The sequence below is a fragment of the Leptodactylus fuscus genome, chromosome 3 (genome assembly GCF_031893055.1).
Source record: "Leptodactylus fuscus isolate aLepFus1 chromosome 3, aLepFus1.hap2, whole genome shotgun sequence".
Classification (NCBI taxonomy): domain Eukaryota; kingdom Metazoa; phylum Chordata; class Amphibia; order Anura; family Leptodactylidae; genus Leptodactylus; species Leptodactylus fuscus.
In genome coordinates, this window is record NC_134267.1 from 242,046,218 (window position 1) to 242,064,523 (window position 18,306).

General features: G+C 46.1%; 1 protein-coding gene across 1 annotated transcript; it reads left to right on the forward strand.

The window, feature by feature from the left end:
* Positions 1 to 104: 104 nt before the first annotated feature.
* LOC142196869 (tyrosine-protein kinase-like) lies at positions 105 to 17,736 on the forward strand. Its single transcript, XM_075266851.1, has 9 exons — positions 105 to 697; positions 10,962 to 11,080; positions 12,022 to 12,185; positions 13,847 to 14,012; positions 14,378 to 14,542; positions 14,795 to 14,850; positions 14,981 to 15,134; positions 15,405 to 15,536; positions 17,029 to 17,736. The coding sequence occupies exons 1-9, from the start codon at positions 108 to 110 to the stop codon at positions 17,226 to 17,228; spliced, it is 1,746 nt and encodes a 581-aa protein (XP_075122952.1). The 5' UTR covers positions 105 to 107; the 3' UTR covers positions 17,229 to 17,736.
* The last annotated feature ends 570 nt before the right edge of the window (positions 17,737 to 18,306 follow it).

Here is an 18,306-nt window from a genome sequence, read left to right on the forward strand (position 1 = left end):
AGTTACTTGCCAGAGTCAGGTCCGCCCTGCACATTCCAGCTCTATATACTGATCTTACTTCCTTGTAGACACACTCAGGTGCTGGAGGTGCGGGCTAACAGGACAGAATGGGGATAGCTTTGTGCAGAAGATGCTGTCCATGTTGTCCCAGTCCTAAGGAACCACCATTGACAAATTTAGGACTTGAAACTGGGAAACCCCATACAAACTCAATTAAAAACTCCCCTGCTGAGAAGCAAAACAGGGGGAACCATGAACCCATCAGAACCCAAAAGCAAGTCATTGACCTGAAGAAGGAGGATAACATGCTGGTCGGCCAAGATAATCCAGGATTCGAAGAAACATCCATTTATAATAATCCAAGGTCTGATGCCATCTGGTATGCATGCCCAATCATGACAACTGAACCAAGCACCCCTGAACCTGAGACCAACCCCCAAAATACACAACAGGACCAAGAGCAACAATCAAGTGCCCCGATCCATAACAGCCTGAGCAGAGCCAGGAAGGTCTCAACCTACAACTATAAACCGCGCTCACCCCAGGACCTGGACATAAAGAAGGGGCAACATCTGGAAGTTATCGAAGACCGAGGAGAATGGGTGATAGCACAGACCACCGACAGCAACGGAGAAATCAAAACCGGATATATCCCCATTACCTTCCTGGCCAACGAGGGGAGCCTGGAGGCTGAGGAGTAAGTAGTCGATAGTATTTTTATCCTTCACTGCTAGAATGCTGCTCCACCAGCATCACCTGTAGCCCGGAGGACATTACAACGTGCGGGGCCAATTCTGGCAAAGATTGCAAAGTGTTGAAAATTTGTGTTCAAGTCATGATCCAGCAGTTGTGAGCAACTGAGGGCCTAATTCATCTGAATTGTCCTCACAAAGAGAAGGAAAATCCTGGCCAGGTTAGGATAGTCGGCACTGTTTTGTGGTCGCTTATAGGAATTATTTATTTTATTGGGGGGGGGGATTATTAAATATAGGCAGCCCAGGAAGAGTTCGGTTATACTGAGGACCTAGGAGATATAGTCTAGTTGATTCTACCACTAGGGTTGAGCCGATCTTCCGATTTCTGATCAATTTCCAGCCGATCCCGATCACAATCGTGAAATTTGCTCAATCGCCGATCAGGATCCGATCTTTCCCGATCGCTCAACCCTATCTACCACTAGGCATGTCCACCATATATGAAGAGGATAGCCAGTATTGGAGCAAAATCTAAAGTAGTATATATGGATATGACCATACAAATAGTATGTAGAGTACATCTGGTGGACTGGGATGCTACCAACGTATGTGCCGAGTGCAGGGAGTCAGGGACAGCACCGACAAGAAACCCTTGACAAGGGAATGTACATACAGGGTTTTTTACCAGTAAGGAGAGGTAATGAGACGTCCACGTCAATGACAGCTGGAATGTGTCCTGGAATTGCTCTTAGGTGAGACTGTTGAAGCCTAAATTAAAATCATGTCACTAATGTGTAAACGGGAGTGAAGGATGGGTCCCCAGTTATGTCTAGTTATGTCTATGTCTAGTTATGTCTAGAAGCTCTCCGTAATAGGAATGAATGGGGTAAATCGAGCAATAAGTTAGAAGGGAACATACAGATGCTTCACATTGTCCCTGCTTTTATAAGGGCTGTAGAGCTTCCTCATCCGCCATGTTCCTCATTATAATCCTTGGGTGATGGTGATTGGCCGAGAAATTTATAATCTGATCCAAGAACAATTCACATACAGTTAAAGGGATCCTATCTTTCAAACCCTTTTTTTTCTAACACGTTGGAATAACCTTAAGAAAGGCTATTTGTCTCCTATCGTCTCCTTCCCTTCTCCTTATGTAAATGAGTTCTTTCGCCGCACTGGGGGCGGGCCCCAGCGCTCAAACAGCACTGGGGGCGGCCCAATGTTGCGAGAGAACTTCCCAGCGCCGCCTCCATCTTCGTCTGAACGAGGTCTTCACTGCGTCTTCTTCTGGCGGTGCATTCTAACTTCTAGGCCTAGCCGGCCATGAGAAAATGGCCACTTACAATACTATGTAAGCGGCCATTTTTCTTGTAGCTGCGAGCATGCGCAGTCAGCTTTGCCCTAGGCTCGGGGCCTAGAAGTTAGAAGACACCGCCGGAAGAGACGCGGTGAAGACCTCGTTCAGCTAAAGATGGAGGCGGCGCTGAGGAGTTCTCTCGCAGCATTGGGGCCGCCCCCAGTGCTGTTTGAGAGCTGGGGTCTACCCTCAGTGCTGCGAAAGAACTCATTTACAAAAAACAGGATTTTAGGCGAACGGCGGCGTGAAGAAGACAACGAAAGGTAGGAGACAAATAGCATTTCTGAAGGCTATTCCGACGTAAGAACCAAAGAAACTCGTTAATAAATATGATCCACAGTGATCCATTGCTATTCTCCTCTTTTGTTGGGAGATCTCGCTCTGATCTGACAAGTACCTGCCTCTCAGCTTTCCATACATCTCGCCTCCTATGTACTACACAACCTCCTATCCCAGTTACTGCTGACTATTAGACAAACCCCTGTCACAGTGATAATAAAAGAAATGACGGAGATGGCAGGCTTTCATTAACAACAATAATGGCCAGCAGGAAGGAACGGTAAAGTCTCTAGCTGTCCATGAGATGTTGTGCTGAGGTGTCATGGGACTAATAGCAGCGCATAGGGAAAAAGAAAAACTATGGCTGCTGAGCTGCAGCACTGTGCCCGGCCAAACTGTCTCCAACCCTGTGTTGTATATAATACAGCAATCGAAAGTGGCCCCATATAGCTGAACGGTACAGGATCTGGATGATGGTCCTCCTTTGGGCTATACTAAGGGTAGGCCATAAAAAACCTAAAACCTGGAAACCTCCTTAATAATTATATACCCCAATGATCCATACAAAATGGAGAGATCCAGAATTCTTGCGGTTTTGTGGTTTTCAAAAATATTTTCACTGAGACGACATAGAAGGAGATGGAACAGATGTCGCCAGCCATGATGTCATTGGCAAGGCTGCTGAGCAGTTTTTATAAGTCACAAGGATTTAATGGTCCAACCCATACAGCAGATGTCCAGTGGTAGCCCTGGTACACACAACTACTGTATGATGAGCACTGGTAGACACAACTACTGTACAATGAGCACTGGTAGACACCACTACTGTATGATGAGCCCTGGTAGACACCACTACTGTATGGTGAGCCCTGGTAGACACCACTACTGTATGGTGAGCCCTGGTAGACACTACTACTGTATGATGAGCCCTGGTAGACACCACTACTGTATGATGAGCCCTGGTAGACACCACTACTGTATGATGAGCACTGGTAGACACCACTACTGTATGATGAGCACTGGTAGACACCACTACTGTATGATGAGCCCTGGTAGACACCACTACTGTATGGTGAGCCCTGGTAGACACCAATACTGTACGATGAGCCCTGGCAGACACTACTACTGTATGATGAGCACTGGTAGACACCACTACTTTATGATGAGCCCTGGCAGACACCACTACTGTATGATGAGCCCTGGTAGACACTACTACTGTATGGTGAGCCCTGGTAGACACTACTACTGTATGATGAGCCCTGGTAGACACTACTACTGTATGATGAGCACTGGTAGACACTACTACTGTACGATGAGCCCTGGTAGACACCACTACTGTATGATGAGCCAAGGTAGACACCACTACTGTATGATGAGCCCTGGTAGACACTACTACTGTATGATGAGCCCTGGTAGACACTACTACTGTATGATGAGCACTGGTAGACACCACTACTGTACGACAAGCACTAGTAGACACCACAATTGTATTGTGAGCACTGGTAGACACCACTACTGTACGATGAGCCCTGGTAGACACAACTACTGTATGATGAGCCCTGGTAGACACTACTACTGTATGATGAGCCCTGGTAGACACCACTACTGTATGGTGAGCCCTGGTAGACACCACTACTGTATGGTGAGCCCTGGTAGACACTACTACTGTATGATGAGCCCTGTTAGACACCACTACTGTATGATGAGCCCTGGTAGACACCACTACTGTATGATGAGCCCTGGTAGACACTACTACTGTATGATGAGCCCTGGTAGAGACTACTACTGTATGATGAGCACTGGTAGACACCACTACTGTACGACGAGCACTAGTAGACACCACAATTGTATTGTGAGCACTGGTAGACACCACTACTGTACGATGAGCCCTGGTAGACACAACTACTGTATGATGAGCCCTGGTAGACACTACTACTCTATGATGAGCCCTGGTAGACACAACTACTGTATGATGAGCGCTGGTAGACACCACTACTGTATGATGAGCCCTGGTAGACACTACTACTGTATGATGAGCCCTGGTAGAGACTACTACTGTATGATGAGCACTGGTAGACACCACTACTGTACGACGAGCACTAGTAGACACCACAATTGTATTGTGAGCACTGGTAGACACCACTACTGTACGATGAGCCCTGGTAGACACAACTACTGTATGATGAGCCCTGGTAGACACTACTACTCTATGATGAGCCCTGGTAGACACAACTACTGTATGATGAGCGCTGGTAGACACTACTACTGTATGATGAGCACTGGTAGACACCACTACTGTACGATGAGCACTGGTAGACACCACAATTGTATCGTGAGCACTGGTAGACACCACTACTGTATGATGAGCCCTGGTAGACACCACAATTGTATCGTGAGCACTGGTAGACACCACTACTGTACGATGAGCACTGGTAGACACTACTACTGTATGATGAGCACTGGTAGACACCACTACTGTGCGATGAGCACTGGTAGACACCACAATTGTATTGTGAGCACTGGTAGACACTACTACTGTATGATGAGCACTGGTAGACACTACTACTGTATGATGAGCACTGGTAGACACCACTACTGTACGATGAGCACTGGTAGACACCACAATTGTATCGTGAGCACTGGTAGACACTACTACTGTATGATGAGCACTGGTAGACACCACTACTGTGCGATGAGCACTGGTAGACACCACAATTGTATCGTGAGCACTGGTAGACACTACTACTGTATGATGAGCACTGGTAGACACCACTACTGTATGATGAGCACTGGTAGACACCACTACTGTATGATGAGCACTCGTAGGCCCACCTATAATGAACACTGGTAGACACCACAATTGTATCATGAGCACTGGTAGGCCCAGCTATGATGAGCATGAACCTTATACTGAGGTCAGCCTTATACTAGAGTTTGCCAGTTCATGAGGTCAGTCTCCAGAGATATGAACCGCACTATTCCGTAGATTGGCACATAGTATGGATGCCCTTTGCTCTGTGTGCCAGCTGCTGCACCTCTTTCTATTTATCCTGGCTTTGCCGGGTCTGTTGCAGGTGATTTGGATATTTGCAGTCAGGATTACTATTATTTACACAGCGGTTTATCACGGGATGGTGGCCTCAGATTGTAGTGTTAATATTCCTAAGAGCCTCTGATATATGAGAGGCAGAATGTGATTATGATGGACAACTTCTCCGCATGTACAGTGACTTACGACTGTTCGTTTGGTTGCAGTGTAGTCAACCATTGTCTATGGATTTGGTTTCCTTCTTCTCCATTAATCTCCGGCCCATCCTCCATTCTTCTATCATCCAGTGTCCATCCACTGCCTTTATCAGTTGTTCTTGTTGTTGAGCCATCCTCCTCTTTTCCCTACCTCACTTCTGAACATATAAACATTATATGACCAAAAGTACGAACTAGTAGGACATCTCATTCAAAGGACGGTGAACTCTAGGACGGTGTCCTCCTCACGAAGCTTTACATTTTGTGGAGTTTGTGCCTCTATTGTCAGCGGTTGAGCACTGATATTGGCAGAGAATTTCTGGGTTACACCTGTCTTTACAATTCATCCCAGAGGTGTTAGGTTGAGGGTTGAGTTCCAGACTTTGGGCCTCTCAAATTTATTGACAGCAAACTCGTAACCTCAAGTCTAGATGGAGCTCACAATATGCACAGGGACCTAGTCAGTCTGGCGTAGGAATAACTAGAAGCACCAATGGTGTATAATATGCTATAACATTAACCCTTCACTGGAAATAAGGGGTTATATTGTGAAAAATAGCCCCAAACCATTGTCCTTTCGTCTTACATTTTATGTATGCGCATTCTGCTGGAATTCATCAGACCCAGAAAGATCAAGATAGAAGGGCGATGGCCCCAAAGAGCCCATTCCCATCACTCCACAGCTAATTTCCCAACACTAACCCATCGATCTCTTGGTATAGTACATGTTGATCTTTGGCTTGTATACAGTGACCACATGGTTTACACCGACCCAGCAGATACTTGGTATTGTTCAAGCTAATCTTTGGCTTGCATGCAGGTACTTCACCATGACTGACAACCCATTCACGAAGCCATCGATCCAAGGTTGATATCGGAGGCATTTTGGATCTGTGTATAGAGATTCCAGTTCCCAGTTTTTAGGTCTAACGCTTGTTGATACTAACCACTTACGGGTAGCTGGGGAAGTTCAGGTGAATCAGAAATTGGTGGAATCTTATGATCGCGCCCCGACTACAGTCCATAAGATCTTCAGCCTAACCCATACAACCGTCAATGTCTGTCTTTATAGAGTTGTGTCATTGAGTTTCAGTGCCGATTTACAAAGGCTTTGCCCGACACAACTGAACTCAATAATTCGGATGGGTGTATATAGGATTGTCCATATGGTGTATATTTTCTAAATAATTTTATGTTCTTATAAAATGTCCAAAAAAAAAAAAGAATCTCCAGTCAAAAATTAAAGAGCGAAGCTTTCTGACCATGATGAGGTGGACTGGATGCATGGCCCATGGACTGGGTGTATGGCCCGTGGACTAGATGTATGGTCCATGGACTGGATGCATGGCCTCAGGACTGGATGTATGGCCCGTGGACTAGATGTATGGCCCGTGGACTGGATGCATGGCCCGTGGACTGGATGCATGGCCCGTGGACTGGATGCATGGCCCGTGGACTGGATGCATGGCCCGTGGACTGGATGCATGGCCCGTGGACTGGATGCATGGCCCGTGGACTGGATGCATGGCCAGTCTACTGGAAACTCCAGGCTGGTTCTCAGTTCTTCCCTCAGTAGCCATGACATTCTCAGTCAACTCCACCTGTAACTTCAGCCGGCAGAATTGTTCAAATACGTTGTTCTGAGATGTAGGTCACCTGGATAGTTCTATAGTCTATCCTGAATTCCCACCACCACCCCTACTGTCCCAATAGATCTCGAGCACAGATATAGTTTCATTTACAAAGACAGAACAAGAACATGTAACAGCGGTGGCGATGGCAGTGATAGGGCGACAGACACCATAATATGGCCCCTATGTGCGACTTCACCCCGGATCTTATATCATGGACTCGTCTCATCACTTTCTCCTGACTTTGCTCAGCAGATCCCCTTTACCTGGTGACAACCTACAGTTCTGCTCATCCTGAGCTTCCTGGTTTACATAAAAATAAATGCTGATCAGCATCTAAAGTCTAAAAATGATAAGAACAAAGAAGAGAGTAAAAGTGTAAATGTCCCCGATAGTAAAATAATTCTAGTGCTATAACTGGGAGCAATCATTAACAGAGCGAGCAGGACTCTGAACTTCTCAAGTCCTCCCTCAATATCTCCAGAGCGTCTTAACTGCTTGTCTTTGGACATTGGCCACTTCTTATAATCACATAAGGATCTTTTAACCCTAGTATAGCCGTTTCTGGAAGGAATCTAGCTGGAGACGTGTGGCCTGGAGGTTGCCTTATCAATCAGATCAAGAATCTAGAGGACTGCTCTAGAATATTATTCTGCAGCTCTTCAGTAGGGATAGATGCAGCAGTAAGATGTCTGGAGAATAATAGGTCGCCATCTTCTTCTTACATCATTCCTTCGGAGGATAACTATCTTTACAGTGAATTTGTTCTTCTCATAAAATGTTTTTAAAACTTACCGTAAACCTGGCGCTAAAGCGTAACCTGTTCTGACCCACACCAGGGCAGAGGCTCAATGTTCCTACACTCCTTATAGTTGGTAGCCCAAACCACTGACTCTAAAGCCTGGTTCACATCTGCGTTCGGGATTACGTCAAGGGAAGCCACTTGGGAACCCACCCGACCGGAAACCTATACGCATAGAAAAGCGGTTAGCTGGGAAAACACGTGGCCCCATAGACTATAATGGGGTCCGTATAGTTTCCGCACAAAATATGCGGAGATAAAAGTGCTGCTTGTAGGTTACGTGTGGAAACCACGTCTATGGGGTCTGCGTAATAGTCTATGAGGTTCACTTTTTTTTCTAGGTAACCACTTTTCTATGTGTACAGTCTTATGAAAAAGTTTGGGCACCCCTATTAATCTTAATCATTTTTAGTTCTAAATATTTTGGTGTTTGCAGCAGCCATTTCAGTTTGATATATCTAATAACTGATGGACACAGTAATATTTCAGGATTGAAATGAGGTTTATTGTACTAACAGAGAATGTGCAATATGCATTAAACCAAAATCTGACCGGTGCAAAAGTCTGGGCACCTCAACAGAAAAGTGACATTAATATTTAGTAGCTCCTCCTTTGGCCTCTAGTCGCTTCCTGTAGCTTTTAATCAGTTCCTGGATCCTGGATGAAGGGATTTTTACAATTCGCGTTCAGTTCAGTTTGATGGTGGCCGAGCATGGACAGCCCGCTTCCAATCATCCCACAGATGTTCAATGATATTCAGGTCTGGGGACTGGGATGGCCATTCCAGAACATTGTAATTGTTCCTCTGCATGAATGCCTGAGGATTTGGAGCGGTGTTTTGGATCATTGTCTTGCTGAAATATCCATCCCCGGCGTAACTTCAACTTCGTCACTGATTCTTGAACATTATTCTCAAGAATCTGCTGATACTGAGTGGAATCCATGCGACCCTCAACTTTAACAAGATTCCCGGTGCCGGCATTGGCCACACAGCCCCAAAGCATGATGGAACCTCCACCAAATTTTACAGTGGGTAGCAAGTGTTTTTCTTGGAATGCTGTTTTTTTTTTGGACGCCATGCATAACGCCTTTTTGTATGACCAAACAACTCAATCTTTGTTTCATCAGTCCACAGGACTTTCTTCCAAAATGAAGCTGCCTTGTCCAAATGTGCTTTTTCATACCTCAGGCAACTCTATTTGTGGCGTACGTGCAGAAACGGCTTCTTTCTCATCACTCTCCCATACAGCTTCTATTTGTGCAAAGTGCGCTGTATAGTTGACCGATGCACAGTGACACCATCTGCAGCAAGATGATGCTGCAGCTCTTTGGAGGTGTCTGTGGATTGTCCTTGACTGTTCTCACCATTCTTCTTCTCTGCCTTTCTGATATTTTTCTTGGCCTGCCACTTCTGGGCTTAACAAGAACTGTCCCTGTGCTCTTCCATTTCCTTACTATGTTCCTCACAGTGGAAACTGACAGGTTAAATCTCTGAGACAACGTTTTGTATCCTTCCCCTGAACAACTATGTTGAACAATCTTTGTTTTCAGATCATTTGAGAGTTGTTTTGAGTAGCCCATGATGCCACTCTTCAGAGGAGATTCAAATAGTAGAACAACTTGCAATTGGCCATCTTAAATACCTTTTCTTATGATTGGATACACCTGGCTATGAGGTGCAAAGCTCACTGAGGTTACAAAACCAATTTTGTGCTTCAGTAAGTCAGTAAAAAGTAGTTAGGAGTATTCAAATCAATAAAATGATAAAGGTGCCCATACTTTTGCACCGGTCAAATTTTGGTGTAATGCATATTGCACATTTTCTGTTAGTACAATAAACCTCATTTCAATCCTGAAATATTACTGTGTCCATCAGTTATTAGATAGATCAGACTGAAATGGCTGCTGCAAACACCAAAATATTTAGAACTAAAAATGATTAAGATTAATAGGGGGCACAAACTTTTTCATAGGACTGTATAAGTTTCCATTCGGGGGGGGGGGGGGGTGTTCACAAGTGGACATCCCGAATGGAATCCCAAATGCAGATGTGAACCGGGCCTAAGCCCCCTATCTTTCCAAAGACCAACTCCGACTCCTTCATAAATGGCTAACAGCCATGTCCAGTTAGAAACAGTTAAGACCTTGTAATTCATTAAGAATCTATGAAAATCTGATATAATATATATGAAAATATGGCAGGAAATATATATCAAAATATACAATTAACCCCTTAAAAACCAATGACGTCATAGTACATCAGTCGCCTGGGGTTGTATGGAGAGGGCTCGGTGCTGAAACCGATTACAGCTGGTAACACTTTAGATGCCGTGGTTAAACACGACTGCAGCATCTAAAGTGCAAAAACGTCATCTTTTACCAATAACTTCTGGAACATCATCGGAGGGTGGCGATCTGTTGCCATGACAGCTGTGAGCCTATTGAAGGCTCCCAGGCTTGTCATTAGTACAGTTCTATTACACACTGCCTATGGAAGTGAGTGGATTTTACTATTAGTATTGTATGCGCAATCAGACCTCCTAGGGTTCAAGGTCGCTAAGGATCGTAAAAGTAAAACAACAAACAAAGGTTTTAAAACATATAAAAAAAATACACTAAAAACTTAAAAGTTCTCATCCCCCTCCCCCTTTCCCTAGATCACATATAAAAATCAACGATAATAAACAGTTTAGGTCTCCGGCACTCAAAAATGCTCAAACTATTAAAACATAAAAATATTTATCCCGAACGATGAACGGCGTAGCGGGGAAAACAAATCAAAATGGTCATATAGCAATTTTTTTTTTTCAAAACATTACCTCCGAAAAAAAAAAAAAAAAGAGTAAAAATTGATCAAACCATCAGTATCATAGCGAATACAAGTGTTGCCTAAACCAAGACATGTCAAGGAATATGGCGGATGACAGAAGTCTTTTGCTTCTTATTTGCAGCTGGTATTTTGGATCCTTGACGAAACTGGATGCCAAGCGCTACCTCCTGCAGGAAGACAACGGCAGCGGCTCCTTCCTCGTGTGGCAGAAGATGGGAGATGACAGCTATTACATCTCAGGTATGTGCCCAACAGTTACCATATCCAAGAAGATGAGGTTCCCCATACATCTTTCACATTACAATGGTCCTTAGAAGTATCTACTGGATGAGCAGGATACACATGAGTAGCGTGCAAGGTTAGGCTACTCATGTAACGTCCCCTAGGCACTCGACTCTGCTGTTATGGTTCTGGGATGGAGACAAGAACCCTCAGACTTTGTACGAACAATTTTCCAATCTACTTTCTAGATCAATTCCTCGTATGTTGGAAAATTGTACAACTTTTTACTATGCAAACAAAAGCATTTATCGTTCAATATTGGTCTGAAAGTAGCCCTCCCCTTTAAGGACACATTCTTCGATGCTAGAACATTTCCATGCTCAGGACTGTTCCCATCTTTACGAAGGTTTCCTCCAGAGCTCCCCTTTCATTTACTGGACACAATCTTCTCGGATTCTTCACAGACTGATCTAGTCTCGGAGATTTGGTTCAACAAAATTCTCTATTGCACAGCTCATAACCGGCTCGAGGTTAGACCGCGATCTTCCAGTAAGAACTCAGAACCAGTTTTTCCACAAGGTCGATAGGATAACATTGGTTCTTCAGATTCAACCTCCGTAAACATGAAAGTAGTAGAGCAAAGAAGAGCATAGTTGTCATGTCATTGTCTTCCTACAGGTCTCTGACAACCCCTTATGGTATTCGGTTCCTCCACACCACTTGACGGAGGGTGATTTTGTGGTGGTGGTAATGTCTTCTGAGGGCCCAATACCAGTGTCCTGGCTTGTGTCTATCCCACGGGTCAGAATATATCTTTCTATAGAGAATGAAACCTTCTCTCTCCAGATGCAGAAGTTGCCCCTCGGTTGTAATATTATCATAGTGGTCTAGTCATGATTATGATACGACCAGGTTTGAGATTCAGCCCAGTGACTGGATGTCTATACATTTCCTTGTAGTGCGTGTGGACCAGGTGGTGAGACATTACAGAGTCCATCAGTCCGCAAATGGCTCCTTCTATATAGTGGAAAGAGCGTCATTTCCCAGTATGCAAGACCTAGTCCAATATTATCGCCGGAACTGTGACGGGCTCTGTGCCAAATTGAAGAAGCCATGTGTCAAGGTAAGAAATCCAGACCCACCATCCGTGCCCACCATATAACCCCCCGGCAACTGCCCTGACTAATATGTAATGTCCCAAGTGATGAAAGTATAACCATAAGACAACGAATCTGATGCTAAAAAATCTAATTTCAGACAATAAAAAAACATTGGAAAATGAAAGTAAAAGAACAAGGGGCCCAGAAGACACATTAGGTTATTAAAAAGCTGTAGGCGGTCACATGTCCTTAATCTAACCAGAAAAACAGGTAGGCTGTGCCAAAATCGAAGTCCAAACTCCTGATATAATCCTGCCGGAGCGACGCCCGGAGCAATACACAACGCCAAATGTAGTGAAGTCACAGAACACGATCCCTCATCTGCACAAGTTTACAAACCCCTCAGTCCTCTCCTCCACACCCCTCGGTCCTCTCTTCCAGACCCCTCTGTCCTCTCCTCCACACCCCTCGGTCCTCTCCTCGGGACCCCTCGGTCCTCTCCTCCTCACCCCTCGGTCCTCTTCTCCTCACCCCTCGGTCCTCTCCTCCAGACCTCTCTGCCCTCTCCTCTGCACCCCTCTGTCCTCCCCTCCAGACCTCTCTGTCCTCTCCTCCAGACCTCTCTGTCCTCTCCTCCTCACCCCTCTGTCCTCTCCTCCGCACCCCTCGGTCCTCTCCTCCGCACCCCTCGGTCCTCTCCTCCGCACCCCTCGGTCCTCTCCTCCGCACCCCTCGGTCCTCTCCTCCGCACCCCTCGGTCCTCTCCTCCGCACCCCTCGGTCCTCTTCTCCTCACCCCTCGGTCCTCTCCTCCAGACCTCTCTGCCCTCTCCTCCGCACCCCTCGGTCCTCTCCTCTGCACCCCTCTGTCCTCCCCTCCAGACCTCTCTGTCCTCTCCTCCTCACCCCTCTGTCCTCTCCTCCGCACCCCTCGGTCCTCTCCTCCGCACCCCTCGGTCCTCTCCTCCAGACCTCTCTGCCCTCTCCTCCGCACCCCTCGGTCCTCTCCTCTGCACCCCTCTGTCCTCTCCTCCAGACCTCTCTGTCCTCTTCTCCTCACCCCTCTGTCCTCTCCTCTGCACCCCTCGGTCCTCTCCTCCGTACCCCCTCGGTCCTCTCCTCCGCACCCCTCGGTCCTCTCCTCCGCACCCCTAGGTCCTCTTCTATAGCGCCCGCTTACCTGGACTCCACCACAAACATGCACAATCAACTCAGCCAAACTTATTTTTTTTTTCAACTATCAGTGGACGAATTACTGACTGCTATAACCCTCTGTCCCCCAGACTCCACTGTCTTCTTCATACTTACTTGTACGCTCTATCCCATCCAGACCCTTCTATCCTCTTTCAGAATCCTCTTATCCCTCTTCAGTCTGCTGTGTGCTCCAGACCTCTCAGTCCCCTTCATTCTTCCCATTTCCTACAATCTCTTATGTTTCCTTCAGACTCCTCTGTCCCCTCAGTCATGATGTTCACAAAACAGGACCCCAAGACAACACTATGCAAGAAATACAGGATTCAAAAAACAGGATGACTCGTTGGGGTGGGAGATTGCAAGATTAGCACCAAGGAGACTTGAGGGAAATTTTCATAGAGAGTCATTCAACGAATCAGGTCGGGAATATTCTGACAACTTCCAAAACGTTTCTATAATACATCACAAGTTTATTTATTTTCTCTCTGTAGCTGGATCTTCCGGTTGTGGAGAGCATCTCCCACACCACTGTAGACCAACTGGAGATTGATCCCAGCTCCATACAGAAAGTCAGAAGACTCGGGAGCGGCAAGTTCGGTACGGTGTGGCTCGGCCTGTGGAACGGAACCACAGAAGTGGCTGTTAAGGAACTACAAGGTAACTCTGAATGTCCTGGCTCTTCTTCCATTTGAGGTCCAGACTTCTACAGCCCAGAAGATATTTGTCTTCTCGGTTTCTTCTCATAAGTCAATCTGCTCATTTCTATGACCAGTGTGGTCATAAAACTACATATTCTTGGTTTATATTTTCCATAGTCTTACGTTTGGTTCCAGTTTTCCATAGTCTTCTTGAAGGCCTTCTCCATCACCAAAGTTGGAGAGACTCTTCCTTATCCTCTAGGTTTTTTCAGATGTAAAAAATACCACAACCTTATTGCACACACAAGATGCAAACACTGTACTGACTATTATAGATATATACACCCCTCATTATACTTCTTTATATTCTCGTTTTGATGGCAGTCGCCGTAGAGTCCCTCCAGCAAACACTATACGGAGAGGCAGAGATAATGTGGAAGCTGAGCCACGAGAAGCTGCTGAAGTTATATGCAGTGTGCCTGCAGACCAAACCCGTCTTCATAGTCACCGAGTATATGCCACAAGGAAACCTCAAGAAATATCTGCAAGGTGAGTCACCCGTGATAAGTGCATCTTGCGTAATGTGACCAATGACTAATACTACTAAGAGTGGCGCTCCTCAGAGAGCCTTCATGTCACTACCATCCTAGAGAGAGTCCTGCACATTTCATACCATCACTACTGTCCTCATGTGTCATAGCTGCCTCTGGTCCATGGTGGAGGTGACATTTTATTCTCTTGGTCTTGTCATGTTACAAAGTCTTTGCTCGCTGATTCCAGCATCCTTGTCTTCTCATTCAGGTCACGAGAAGAAGAGGGACTTGCCCTTTCCTCAGCTGGTTGACTTTGCCTTCCAGGTTGGTACATGTCGCCATTCTTCTATTCTACGGCACATACAACTATATAAAAACCCTGTTCATACAGAACCTCGTGTGTGTAACATAAGTCCAAGACGGACTGATGATGAAAGGTTCTCACTTTCCTCAGATTAGTCAAGGAATGGACTACTTGGAGCAGAAGGGCTGTGTCCACCGAGACCTACGCTCCGAGAACATCCTCCTGTCAGCCATGATGTCCTGCAAAATCGGAGATTTTGGCCTGGCACGTTTCTTGGACAGCACCTCCATGGCTCTCACTGCAGGTGACATACGATTGGGGAAAATTGTGTCATACACACAAGACTGTTAATATCTGACCACCAATATGATGAGTTGTCCACAACAGTGAAGGGAGGATGAGTGTTGGGGTTGTCAGGATCTCCTTCTGTGCGGTGACCATAGTGAGGGAAACATCTTCTGGTCATAGTCCTCACCTGGTTATTCTAGGAGGATCACTGACGATAACTGATCTTCAGCACACATCTACCACATGACCATGATACCATTACCACTTAAAACCTTGTCTTCTCCAGATGCGCAGATTCCCATCAAGTGGACGGCACCAGAGGTTTTCCAGATGCAGAAATACACCATCAAGTCTGACATATGGTCGTTTGGTGTCCTGCTGGTGGAGCTCATCACCTATGGAAAAATGCCCTTCCCAAGTGAGTATCTAGCCAGGACGGTAACGTTCAATGAAGCCATGGAGTGGATGGAAAGTCAAATGTACAAATGAAGAAAAAGACCCCTCCGGTCCAGAACAATGATGGTTCACCACCTCCCGTCCTACCCTCACCTATTGGCTCTGTATCTGAATCTCAAATCCTCTGGTTGAGCAGTTTTCTTTCATCTCCAAGGGCTTTGTATTCACCAACACATGCATACACAAGGCCAAAGTCCCTTCTAGGCCCACCTGTCCCCCTAGACCAGGGGTAGGGAACCTTCGGCTCTCCAGCTGCTGTGAAACTACAACTCCCATCATGCTCCATTCACCTCCATGGGAGTTCCAAGCACATCAGAGCAAGTATGCATGCTGGGAGTTGTAGTTTTGCAACAGCTGGAGAGCCGTACGTTCCCTACCCCTGGTCTAGACTCTTCTCTTCAGACCTGCATGTCCCTCCTGACCACCTCCGAGTTCTCCTCAACAATGACATCTGCAGAGCTGAGGAGGAGGAAGGTCAAAAATATAAGGAAGGTGAGGACGAAAAATAGGAAAGGATGGATAATGAAGAGAAGGAGGATGAAAATTAAGAATGACGGGGTTTAGGACAACAAAAATGAGGAGGGTGAGAAGGGTGGGAAGAAAGAGTAGGGTCAGAAGGATAAGGAAGGTGTGAAGAATTAGAGGAAGTAAAGGAGAAGAAGAGTGAAGACAATGCGGAGGGGTAAGAGGAAGACAAGAGTGAGGAAGATACAGAGAGACAAGGTAAAGGAAGATGTGGAAGGTGAAAGTAAGGAGAAGGGTGAGGTAGAGGAGGAAGGTAAAGAGGAACATTCTGCCCCAGTGGCCAAGAAAGGTCCTCATTGTGGAGTCTTCTTCAGACGTTCTTGTATCGGAGAAGACTGCTGACTTCTAGAGATGAGAGAGTAGTATTTGATCGAATACCTCGCCGGCATAGGAATGCGTGTAATCGGCCGAACACCAAGGAGTTAAACACTTCAACTATTCAATGCGTTTAACCCCTTGGTGTTCGGCCGATTACACGCATTCCTATGCCGGCGAGGTACTCGATCAAATACTACTCGCTCATCACTACTGACTTCTTCCCATGTCTTTGACCTGATGGGCCAGTTTTGATCTTCTATGTCTCAAGGGTTAAGACTCCATAAGACGCCTCGTGCAGCAGATTAAGACAAGTGGTATCGGCAGGGACCTTCCAAGGCCTCCATCCAGGCTATGTACACTGTACATGACCTGTACACGAGGCCTAAGAAGGAGGAACGTCCTACAGATGTCTAAACGAAAAAGTGTCTGCCAGCGAAGACGCCATTACTTATACTGTGCTGTGAACGCAGATTCAGGTGTGACTGGAGTATAAGACGATGATGTCACTGCAGAATTGTAGACGTAGCGCGGAGTGTGAAGGATTAGCCCTGTATGTTCGGAGCGGGGTTGGGCAAGTCTTCTAACCACTATGTTTTATCTCTTGTACTCAGATAAGACCAACGGGCAGTACTGCCAGGACATACTGCACAAAAAGGCTCTGGACCCCCCTGGTGAGAGCCCGGAGAAGCTGTCCTACATCATGAAGATGTGCTGGAGGTATCTGCCCGTCTCCCGGCCCTCCTTCTGGGAGATCCAGGGCTTTCTCATGGACCTTCTGAACCCCATGCTGGGCGATGACGTGGTGGAGTGAGCGCACACTGCTGATCCACTCATGTGGCCTCCGTGTAAGCTACCGAGACCTGAGTCTATAAAACCGCCATATGGTGTTCCATTTCATCTATGAAGGTGTGGCTGGTCCAGAGAAGTCAGAGGATTTACACCCTATGGACCCTTCTGTACAGACGTCATTATATCATGTACGATGGGGCGAGCACAGAGGTCAGACTGCCCACAGACACCACCATGGCAGATACGTAATACTCCAACCAGCCCTCTCTGTACACAGTATATAAGACTGGTGGACAAGAAGCCACAGGGCCGGGCACCGAGTCTAGCTGGAGGTAATGTTGGGATTGGGGGCGTGTCCTATTACATGGAGGCGGGGTATATTGTGGACTAACAGTTACCAGACTATTATCACACTGTACCAGGTGGCGGTATTGTCCATAACCACAATACTGAAAGAAAAGACGGTTCTTAGCGCCATCCACTGGAGGAAGGAGGAAGCTGGCGTCATATCATATACTGTATATAGTCCTAGAAGTGTTCATACTGTGAGATAATAAATATGTAATGATGTCATCAAGCGGAGATGTGTGATGTAATCATGTAACAGAGGAGAGGAGAACACAGCAAACCGCCATACACTGATTGCATAATACCCCCTGTATAGTGACTAATACCCCCCATACAATGACTGATAATACCGCCATACACTGACTGCATAATACCCCTGTACACTGACTGATAACACCGCTATACACTGACTGATAATACCGCTATACACTGACTGATAACACCGCTATACACTGACTGATAATACCCCTGTATACTGACTGATAATACCACCATACACTGACTGCATAATACCCCCTGTATACTGACTGATAACACCGCTATACACTGACTGATAATTCCGCTATACACTGACTGCATAATACCCCCTGTATAGTGACTAATAATACAGCCATACAATGACTGATAATAACGCCATAGACCGACTGCATAATACCCCTGTATACTGTCTGATAATGCTGCCATACACTGACTAGTAATACCGCTATACACTGACTGATAATACTGCCATACACTGACTGATAATACCGCCA